The sequence below is a fragment of the Alligator sinensis genome, unplaced genomic scaffold, assembly GCF_000455745.1.
Source record: "Alligator sinensis unplaced genomic scaffold, ASM45574v1 scaffold145_1, whole genome shotgun sequence".
Taxonomy (NCBI): Eukaryota; Metazoa; Chordata; order Crocodylia; family Alligatoridae; genus Alligator; species Alligator sinensis.
Window position 1 is genome coordinate 232,340 of NW_005842414.1, and position 11,764 is coordinate 244,103.

Below are 11,764 nucleotides of genomic sequence, written 5' to 3' on the forward strand. Positions count from 1 at the left end.
AAAAATGGCTGCCCTCATCAGGCCCCTGCCAGCTGCTGTCTCAGGCCCTTGAAGTGGCAGGTACAAACAGTGCCCTGCCACAATCAGCTATAGTTACCAGTTGGACAGCGTTTTGTATCTCGGATGTTTTCACTATCAGCTCATGTTAAAACCTTTGTGCCTTTTTTGTCATTAGTAACATCCAAATATTTATTACTGTAGAACATAGTAATAAAATCATCATGTATTTTATTTGTTGGCTAGGAGAAACAGCATTTTGACTTATGTTTCATAACTTCAGAGCTACAGTGTTCTAAGTTTTGATCCCGTCAGTGTAGCTTTGTTCTTTTGATCTGTACATTTGCCAGAGCTCTCATCAGGGAATTCCCAGAAGTGTTTAAAAATACCCTTTCAGTGCAACAGTTGCTTGTAGGTCTGTTATTCTCTTTCAATTAATGGGTAGTAGAAAAATCCTTATGGATAAATGCAAGAAAACCAAATAATAAGGAAAAATAATTGGAATATATTTAGTAATGCATATATTTATTCAAACTTGCTTTGTGTGTTTTTATCTTTCAGCTGTGTTAGAGGAACTTGTTAACACTGGACGTCTGAAAGGCACAGTGGTTGGCGGGAGACAGGATAAGGCAGTGTTTGTTCCAGATATCTATGCCAGGACACAGAGCAACTGGGTTGATTCCTTTTTCAAGCAGAACGGTTACCTAGGTAACTGATCTTAATTTTTTTTATGAATAAAGGGCCTTAGGTTTAGGTAATTAAATGAACCCTAGTGTGGCCATTGTCTATGACTGAGCTTTATGAGAATACATAAAATGCTACAACAGTAGTTTGTATTCCTCTGGTAAAGGCTTGGTCTTACCTTTCAAAATATAAGCATCTAAAACTGCCCGGTTGCAACTACTAGGTTTGCAAGCTGTGCTGCCTATGAACTTGCCTAACTAGAAGACAGTTTCGCTGTAGTCATATATATTGCTTCATTGTTGAGAGAAGTAAAGATAACCTGTTTACTTACAGGAGGGGAGGTAGCAGTCTACTCATGGTTCTATTGATCTATCAATCGATTGACTGGAGCGTGAGGGGTAGCAGGCATAAGTGATGCCCAAGTCTTGAGTGACGAGAGCCTGCTGTTCCCAAGATGGAAATTGTATTCTAGATAAAGTAATGAAGTGCTGTTTTAAAGTTCCTTTATTTTAAAAGGACAGTCCTTCCAATAACCTGGAGACTTGTTTTTTCAAAGGACTCAGAACACTTTGATCTGGTTACTATTAACTGTTTAATTCTATTTTTTTCTTTTTAAACTATGGAGTATCTTTTAGATACATTATAGTACTGTGAGCAATGTATGTTTCCAAATTTCCAAGGATAAATAACTTGGAGCTTCAATGTTTTGTGTCAGGCATTTAAAAAAAGTACTTACATGGGCATGTGTATTTGAGTGACCAGAAAGACTTGAGGAAAAAAACTGCTGTTGTTTCATAGATACTATTAGACAATGTACTTTCTATCCATTATTTTACTTTAAAAATGCCCTTGGAAGATGTAATTATGAAATTAAAAGTTAATAGCGCAGTACAGTGAAAAAAGGAGGAACACTCTAAGTTAAGGCCATGGATTGTAAAGGCCATGAGGCAGTTTTTTCAGACTTTTATTTCCTGTTCTTTCGTTTTCTACAACCCCACTAATTTTAACCGAGGGCAGTGTTAGCTTTAACCTTATTTAACTTTCGCTTTGCATCTATGTTGCATATTTAAAGAACTTATCATTTCCTATTTTCAGAACAGTTTGCCAATTAAGTCATGTGCTTGTTCGAAGGCTTGCTGAAGCCTCATTTAAATATGTAGAAGAAAAAATATTTAAAACATTTTGTCTCGTTTCCTCATGGTTTAGGCATTACAAATCTGGGACTTGTACTATGTAACACTTGAGGTCTTTTCCAACTCTATGGTTCTATGATTCTATCATCTCGCACTACTACTTACAGTTCCCCAAAAATGAGGACCTCTTTTGGGCTTCGGAATTCATCTCTTCCTACTTCTTGTTTCTTTTCATAAATCTCAGACATAACAAAAGATTGTTAGGGAGATTATTATGATTTCACAGAAGATTATGATTTATCTGATTAGTCTATAAAGGTGCCTATCCTGCCTTTTAAAAGGTATACAGTGAAAAAATGAATTTCTAAAGAAGGAAATTTTGAAAAATTCCACATAGTGTGGGGCTTGTGATGTACAGCAGAATTTGATGAGCTCACTCATTTGAGACGTGGTTGTTTGTCTTGGATTCATAGATGTTAGGGTCGGAAGGGACCTCAGTAGGTCATCAAGTCTGACCCCCTGCCCTAGGCAAAAAAGAGCACTTAGGTCAGATGACCCCAGCTAATCTTGTTTTAGCAATAGGTTAGATAAGCATTTGTTTGGGTTGGTTTGGATAGGAATGATCCTGCCTTGTCCAGGGAGCTGGACCAGATAGCCTCCATAGGTCCCTCCCCTCCTTTACGTTTGTATGTTTCTGTGATTTGCAGAATCTAAACTCTGAAGTTCCAATTAAAAAAAAAAAAAAAAAAAGGTTCTTTCTGTTTGTGAAGGCCACCTTCCAGAAATAGATTAAGTATAACCCGTGTAGTGCTATCCATCAAAATCTGCAGATTGCCCTAATTGCTCCAATTTAAGACAGTTTTGAGAAGCAGTAGAGTAAAAATTTCCCAGAACCATGTCAATTTTCACGTTTTTTATTCAGAACCCCATGGGTAGCAGTGCAGCTGGTAAGAAGTAATTCATTTTTCTTGCTACTAGCTCATGAAAGCCATGGGCCTCAAGAGAGGATAACACACAAAATGTTCATATAAGAACAGAGAACTGGAAGAAATTTTTTGAGACATTGGTCTCCTGGTATCAGTCAGCCATATCACTAAATCAGGGCTGTCCAAATGGTGGCCAAAGGATGACATGGAGCCTGCAGGGGGTTAATATGTGTTCCATGGACTCCTGCCTAGCTATTCCTCTCACTGTTCCTACTGCTGTGGCAGCTCTTCCAGTTTTCCACTCCTGGGGCAATATGGCATTGTGGGAGAAGGTTTGGGGAGGGCTTCTTGCTGCATGCTGTCTTTGCACAGTCAAGTCAGGCTGCCCATACAGTGCGGTGTGGGTGGGGAATGGGGTCGAAATGCCTACATGGCTGGGAGGACTCTGGGAGGGCTGCTCCTATGGTGTACAATGTGAGCTACATGTGGCCTGCGGGACAAGCAGCCCCCACTGCCCAGAATTTGGACAGTCATGTACCTAAATGATCAAGGCCTATCCTAAAACCATTTAGGTATTTTGCTGCTCCTATTAAGAGGCTGTTCCAAACCTCACTTTTCTGAAAATAGAAATACAGGCAACCCCCGCTTAGTTGGTTCCCCAAAAAACTGAGCATTAAGTGGAATAGCATTAAGAGAAACCTGCTGCCAGCTGTACAATGCCCATGAACATTATAACAAAACTCACTGAACACTAAATGGAATTGGGTATCAATGTACAACGAGCGTTATAGCGAAATAGCGTTAAACGAAACTGTTAAGTGGGGGTTGTCTGTAGTCATTGTAAAAGATAACTTAGACATGTAGACTGAAGGAGGTGTGTAGCTGTGGATTTGCAGCCCTTGTAGCAGACAAGAAGCATGAAAAGTAGAGAATTTATGGGGACTTCAGCCATTTAGAAAAAAAAAAAGATGGAACTATAGCAGGGATCGACAACCCCCGGCATGCATGCCAAAGCATGGCATATGAGGCTGTTTTGCTCGGCACGCCACAGCTGCCCCAGCCACGGAACCCAGGATGCTTGCAGCAAGCAGCCAAGAGTCTGGAAGCCCTGCTGGAAGCAGCCCGGGCTCTGTGGCAGGCAGTATCTGCCTGGAGCCCGAGCTGGGACCAGTTGTGGCGGGCAGCCAGGGGGCTGCAAACAGCTGCACTGGGGTCCGGAGCCCTGGCACCAGCTCCATGGTGGTAGCAGCTGCACACGCACCTTGGGGTGAACGGTGGGGAAGGGGCCAGGGCAGCACAACCCTGGCCTCTCCCCTACCATTCTCCTGGAGGCGTATGTTCAGCTGCTGCCACCACAGAACCAGTGCCGCGGCTCCAGATCTCAGTGCAGTTGTTTGCAGCCTGCCCACCATGTGCTGCAGCTACCCAGAGCCCAAGCCAACTATGGCAAGCCACTGGCAGGCTGCAAACAGCTACGCCGGGGTCCAGAGCTCCGGATGAGCTCTGCAGTAGTGGCAGCTGAACACGCACCTCAGAACAAACAGCAGGGGAGGGACAGCAGAACCCCAGCTTTTCTCCTGCTGTCTGCCTAGTGATGCACATGCACCCACCACCAGCAATGAGAATTGGGCCCCTCATGTTTCCCCCAGCATGTGACCGTGGCATGCAAAATTGAGGCCGGGATCAAGGTTGGTGTGTTTTTTGGCACCCTGGCCAAAAACTTTGCCAACCTCTGAACTATAGGGTCCAAGAACATTGCCATGGTGGCAACCTTAATTCTGCTTGCTTTTCCAGAAGTTACATATGCACAGGAACAATATTTATATGCTACATTACTACAGTGTAGTATGGAAATTGGGTACCAAATACAGGTCACATACTGACATTCAGTTTCTGCTGGGAGAGTTGTTGCTCTCCTAGGAGAAACCGTGAGTGTACAGACGTTCAGGATTTTTCTCCCAGAGTAAAAATGGTCATTCCCGGAGAAAAAATAACCTGGGAACAAGCAGGGGTTAATCAGTGTCAGGAGAATATCTCCTGGGAGAGCCAGAGTCTGTGTACGTTCAGTCTAGCTGGCAGTTTAGATTGTGTTTGGCTAGAATGTTTAACCTTCTGTTTTTGAAGTCTAAAATTTGTAAAACCTGGTCATCAGGACTACAGTGAATAGGTATGAGAAGAGACTGATTTAAATAAATCTAAAGTATGTTATGGTAGTAAATTTTGAGAGGAGTAAATAGAAAAGGTAGAGTGGAAAATGTGACTGTTGAGTAAAAAATAAAACTAAAGACTGAAATAGACACAGAAAAAGACATACCAGGATAAAAGATAATGGAATCATCTGAGGGGAAAATGTATTAGTACAGTATATTAGTATGATGTTGAAGATGCATTGTAGTTAAATATAAATTATACATCATAAACAATGTGCCACTTTTATTCCTCTAACTAGGAAGGGGCAGTGGGAGCACAGATATCCTTTACCATGGTTGAGTAGGCTTTGCCTTTGGACCAGTTATCTTTACAGTTGGTTTCTTGGGTCCCTCCTTATTTGTAAAATGTAGGATTGAAATTACTTTACTAGGGATCATGAATAGATTAGCAGAGGGATGGTGTCTAAATATCTAGATTTTCCATGAAGCTTCATTAGCTTTTAATATCAGTCTTTGCTTCAAAAAATAGAAGCTAGACATAGAAATGTAGATGTGCTTGGGAATAACTTTTTCTTTTTCTTTTTTGTTTTTGAAAGTCTAATGAATGGCTAAAACTTGAGACCTCTTGTAACTTTATAGAATTTGATGCATTGTCCAGGCTTGGCATCCCAGACCCCGTGAGCTACATAAAGAAAAGATACAAGTCTTCACATCTTTTATTTCTGAGCGCAGCCTGTGTTGGTCAGGGAATTGTGGATCAAGTGGAGGCTTCTGTAGATGAAGCCATCAGCTCTGGAACCTGGGTGGACATAGCGGTATGCTCTCTTTTTCTGAGGGTTTTATTTCTACCGGGTTTAGTCAAGTGGCAACTTAATGTGGCTGTACTTGTATTTGCTTAAATCTTCTCTTGTTAACTTAAGATACAGTAACCAGCAAGACCCTTAAGCTGTTCTTCAGGCATTTACAATACTCTGGTAATAAATTTGCCGTGAAAATCATTTTGGATAATTTCTCAGAACCAGTATTTTGGTATTCTGCTAAGGAGAAAAATAGTTCAGAGGTGTTGTTTTAAAAAATATTTTTAAAGAGGTTCTAGGACCTTTTTCAGTTTGTTACCCACTGAATCCTAACTAAATTCTAATTTTAGTAGTAGAATTCTATCTAGCGCAATCCCCCGTTTTTTTTATTTAGATACAGAATTCTTCACTTTCTGTCCTAGTCTGTTTGCTTGTGCTTTGAAGTACTTGCTGCATTCCATCCCAAAGGTAGCTGCATATCATTGCTATGTGAAATTAATTACTCTTCATAGATCCCTTTGGGATCTTTGAAGATTATAAATAGTGTATGCATAAGAGACAGATTTGGCTCTTTGAAGCATAGTATATTTTAAACAGTTGTATTGATGGCAAGCCTGAAGGTCTGCTAAATGCATGTAAGTGCCCCTTTCTGATTTTGGTGATGTAGTGTATATGCAAATGATTTTGTTTCTTAATTCAGACACAAGGTAAAGCAGGGTAGCACTTCAGAGACTAAAGTGTATGAAAATAGTTGTGTTTCTTAAGTCAGGCATAAGGTAGGGCAGGATAGTACCTTCGAGACTAATGAGGTTGAGAAACACTAGGTTAGATAAAAGGCACCCCTCGAAAAATACAAGCTCATAGCTTTTGCTCATTTTTGGACTATAGGAAAAAAATAGAGAATTTCTTCTGTTGCAGAGAACTCAGAAGTATCACTACAGGTCAGATTCTGTTTAACACTGGATTCCTGTTTGAAAGCTTTGGAGTTATCTCTTGAATCATGTGTAGGTGTTTGCACATCTAACAGTTGCATGGCACCTTTAAAAGGATATCACGGCACTCTGGGGTGCTATATCACCCTGGATGAGAGTCACTGGACTAAGAAACATGATCTTTCGTAGGTAACAGCTGTCTTCATCATAGCATCTAACAGGGTACATTGTTACCTATAGAAACTCATGCATCTCTGAACCAGTTAGTCTCTATAGGTACGAATGCACTTAACAGTTAAACTTTTCCAAAACATCACTGACTGGTAACTGGCTCCCAATTGTTGCAATGCCACCCTGCCCCTCCTTCTGCCTGACTTTAAACTAACTCAGCTAACCACCTGTTTCTTAATTCTAGACTCTTCTGCCCAGTTCATTATCAGTAGAAGATTCTGGGATGTTGCTTCAGCAAGTGATGAGATCTTTCAACAAACAATCTTCAGCTATAGTTTTTATTGACACTGTTGTGGTCAGTGAGAAATTTATAAATAGTTGTACTGATCTGTTCCGTGACTTGATGCACCAGAAAGCTGAAAAAGTATGTTATCATTTACATCTTGTGTAAATATTTTTCTGGGTTTGTCTATCATTGACTTTCAGAGAAATTTCTGCTTAGGACTGAGTAAAAATGTTTTTTTCCCAGTGCTGCTCTGGCAAACTTAAGGCCTGTGTATGTTCTTTCAAGCACTTAGAAAGATCCTGCAACTTTGCATTTTGTTTGCCATAGAAGAATGTGCTGCCACAGCTGTCTTGAGATCTCTGGAAATGCTAGCACAAGGAATGATTATTTTAGGACCAAGTTGTGGTGTTGAATGTGCTGAAAAATTAAGTTGCAAGACGTGACTGAGTTACATGCCTGACGTTTGGAAGTGCCATTTTTACACAGCCATCTTTACATTCCTAACAACATAACATCTGTAAAGCATTATGCAGTTATAACTTATGAAAGAATTAATGATCATTTATAATTTTATAAAGTTATGTTAAATGAATTGCTATTGGAATAGATTTATAGATTCTACCATACTGATCCATACACACAAGTTTCATAGTCTTACACACTGCCTGATTCTGGTATCACCTACACCCAAATGAAAATTTAATTGAAATCACTGGTATAAAACTATCTTTGGGATCAGTATCTAGTCTTACTTTATTTATGACTTAAATTTTATATAGGTATAAATAAAGAGAAAAGATCTTTTCTTCTACAGAGATTTAAAATTTGTCCTGTTAATAAGCTGAAGAAACACTAGGAGAACCTGAAAGCTGTGTTTCTGGATTTCAGTTTTTGAGAGGCAGGCTGCCCACTGTGGGCTCAGGGCCAGGGGCTGCGCCAGCCTCTTCCAGGTGGGGGGCTGGGCTGGGGCTGCGCTTGGGGCATGCGGCGGCGGCACTGGGAGGAGTGGCTACAGGGGCCCTGTGGGGAATTTTGGGGTGACTGTAGCCCCCAAAACCCTCCCTAGCATCACCCCTGCTCTGGGTACTGCCCCAGCACTGGCCTGCGTTGCTCTCCAAGCTGCCCGGGTGCATTCCTGTAAACTGGCTCTTGGATTGGTATGGGTTGATATGGCTGCTTAATAATTGGCTATTGGTAGTGGTCAAGAAAATCTTTATCAGTGCACCCCTATTTGAGATTTAAATGAATAATCTTTATTTCAGGAAATGAAAAATAACCCTGTTCATTTGATCACTGAAGAAGATTTAAAACAGGGTTCTATTTTGGAAAACTCATTTGCTAATAAAAAAGACAAAAAGGATGAGAGAAGAAAGAAAGCAACAGGTAAGAAACTAAGATTTATTTTGTTTCATCACCAAGACAACCTTTCCAACCTTGGCAGCACTTAAATATAAAATATACCCATTTACAACTCATTTCACATGCTTGCCTAACTTAAAAAGTTGGGGGAAAATTGGTAATGAAGAATAACTACTACCTTTCTCTCTCTCTCTCTCTCTCTCTCTCTTTCTCTCTCTCATCTTTACAAAAAGCAAGAAAAGGTTTTACAACATGGTCTAAAAGCTAACAGTTCAGTTTAGCTCAGCTCATTCAGACCAAATTGGGAAATGAGTTTCAAAGTGAAGGAGTGCTTTCTGAGAACACCATGCAAGCCCTCTCTCTACCACGTTGTTATACCACAATTATTTGATCGAATTTTTTTTTAAAGCACATTTTGGATCAGATTCAGAGAATAAGAACATATACAACTCCACTGAGAAATTAATAATTTCACTATATCTTAATATGGCCCATATCATAAATGTATAAATCCTTTTGTTGAGCAGTCACTTTGAAAATATATTTAGGTTAAACACAATGCATTAAGTCTTGAAGACATTAAGAGGCCTGTTGTATAGCTACAGAGCAGTTAAGAAATCTGTTTTAAGCCCCTGTTAAGAATTGGAGGACTGGTGCATCTATCTTAATTGGATATAGAGTATAACCACATCTTTAAAACAGAACATTAGTTTTTCCTCCTAAGAAGGCCAGAAGTACGTTGGCATGGAAACTATAAGCATGTTCCTGCCACAAGAGAGAGACGATTTTTCTAGGGCTTGGTTGATGTTGAGTAGCTTGAACTTTAATTGAACTGTCATAAATAAAATGACTCCATTTTTCAGGACTATAAAGACTAAGATGCTAACAAACATACTGTGCGTCTATAATATATTTGCATGCATGTATAATATAGCTTGCACAATGCGTGAATCTGCTATAGTGATGTCTTTCATTCTGAATGTTAGGTATATTATATCCAAATGAACTACATTGCCATGGTTTCAGGTTTAGGTATCATTATTACATATGCTGCAAATATTGACTAAATATGACACGTCACGTTGCCTACTTACATGCTCTTAAATGTGTGCAGCTCTATATATTAAAGTCTAAAATCTATCCAAGGTGTTTCTTCTAAGGAGTTCTAAATGTGACATGATTTGGCATTAATCCTTTTGGTGCTGACGAAAAGGATTTCATAGTGTACTGCAAAATTTGAGATTTCAGGTTAAAATTAATGCAGTTATTTTGCCAAGTCTATTTAAGAAACATTTGCATTGTTGCTTTTAGTAGATTTACTGTCCATCACGCTTACGTTGCAGATTGCAATGTACATATTGTTTGGATTCTTCATAGGCCATATCTCAGCACTTCTAGCAATTGTGTCTTCATAACTGATTTTCTTAAATAATGTGAAGACCAGAGTCCATAACTCTGCACTCTGTTGTTATCTCACTAGACTAGAGTCAGGTGTCCTGTTACCCTCCTCCTGAGCCCCCTTCCTCTTCCCTCTTGACTTCCCAGTGGCTTAACTTCAGTTCAGCCAAGTGTGTAGCCTTGTAGTTGGGGCTTTTTCCTAGGGAATAAAAGAACTCTGTTCAAATCCCCTCTATTTGGGGCCATGTACAAGCATTACAGTTCTACCAGGAGAATCACTGTTTTCCCAGTAGACATGATAATTGTACAAGTGTCTGTTCAATTTCTCCCTCAGAGGAAACATACCCCTTCCAGGAGAAGATTTCCAGACATCAACCTGGAAGATCTCCCTTGCAAAAACATCTCTCGTAAGACAAATATTTGTATGCTTCCTTCCCAGTCTGGAAGGGGGTAGGGCAGGGGACCAGGGAGCAATGCTCCCTGCCTTTTCCATAAGAGAACAGTTTGGGGGCTTTTCCCCCTGTTCCCTTTGGTCTGGAGGAGGGAGGGCAGGGGCTGCAGGTATCCTTTTGAAGTGCCATGCAGGGAAGAAGCTAACTTTAAAATGCCAAGCTGGAAGGAGCACCTCCTCTAGAGGACATCTTCAGAGCCCTGCTTCTGCAGCCCCATACACAGCTCTGCACCTTCTGACTTCAAAGCGTCCTGTAGGGGCTGTGGTCCCCCACTCCCCACATGGTGCTTCAGAGCCCTGTGCCTGCAGTCCCACACAGAGCTGTAGATGCAGGCTCTGGGGGCATTTATACACATACCTTTGTCTGCTCCGATGTGCTGGTAATCCAGCGTGTTGGAGCAGACTCGATTAATTGAGTCTACAAAGCATGTGAGCCGATGCGCCTGGCGCTGCATTGAATGCATTTGTACAAATGGTGAAATGCGTGTCAGCGCGCAGAAAATGGCAGTGGTGTGCTTTTGAACTAAAACACGTTGGATGTTTTCGTTTAAAAAGCGCGATGCCACCATTTTCTCAGCACTGACGCACATTTTGCTATTTATACAAATATGTGTCACAGCAATGGGCCGTTTTAAAAGCACCCGGCACTGCAGCATGCACATATGTACAAGTGCCCTGAAGTTCTGCACGAAGGAGAAAGATAACATCCTTGCTGAATGACTGGGCAGTCTGGACCACACCTGGGAGATGTCTGATGTCTCCCCAGTTGCTCTATAGAAAACCTCTTGTACCTAACCTGCCTAGTTAAGATTGACCTACCGCAGGCAAGGTGCTTAAATGTTGAACAGTGCAGTTAGAAGTGCCTTTGAGATTGATAGGATCTGGCTTAGGATCTTTTCTGTCAACATGTTCAAAGGTTGACTTTGGTGGTGGCTTACTGCAGTTGTAAAGAAAGAGAAAGTCAGTTGCTTTACGATCAGTATATTGTCACTTTTCAGAAAGTTAGATATAGCCAAACAGTAGAGGTACACTAATAGAGATTTTGGGGGCCAATACCAATACCCAATTTTTAAGGACGCATATTGGCCAATACTGATCCGATTTCCTGATAAAGCTGCATCCAGCTGGTAACTTTGTTGTGGTGGAAGGGGAAGGAAGGAGTGCAGGGGGCAGATAAATACCCCCTTGTGGTGAGGGCAGCGGCAGATGCTCCCCAGCCGGGGTGGGCGGCTGCGGCGGCTCATCTGGGGGGCTGTGTGGGGAGGGGGGCAGCTCCCACTATTGCGTGCACCCAGGGAGGGCACAAGTGGGGTGTGTGCCCCCAGATCTGCGCAGGGTCGGGCTGGTGGGCTACAGCTGCGGGCTGAAGCCAGGGCTGCGTCAGGTTCTTCTTGGCAGGGGCTGGGCTCAGAGTGAGCAGTGCTGGGAAGGGGCTACCAGGGGACTGCAGCCACCCCAAATTTCACCAGAACCACCCCCC

General features: G+C 41.5%; 1 protein-coding gene across 1 annotated transcript in view; it reads left to right on the forward strand.

The window, feature by feature from the left end:
• UFL1 (UFM1 specific ligase 1) overlaps positions 1–11,764 on the forward strand; it is a 40,638-nt gene that overhangs the window by 15,597 nt on the left and 13,277 nt on the right. Inside the window, exons 8-11 of the mRNA XM_006030044.3 lie at positions 559–705; positions 5,530–5,705; positions 7,035–7,214; positions 8,339–8,459. Of these exons, the coding sequence (XP_006030106.1) occupies positions 559–705; positions 5,530–5,705; positions 7,035–7,214; positions 8,339–8,459 (624 nt within the window). The remainder of the gene's footprint in view (positions 1–558; positions 706–5,529; positions 5,706–7,034; positions 7,215–8,338; positions 8,460–11,764) is intronic.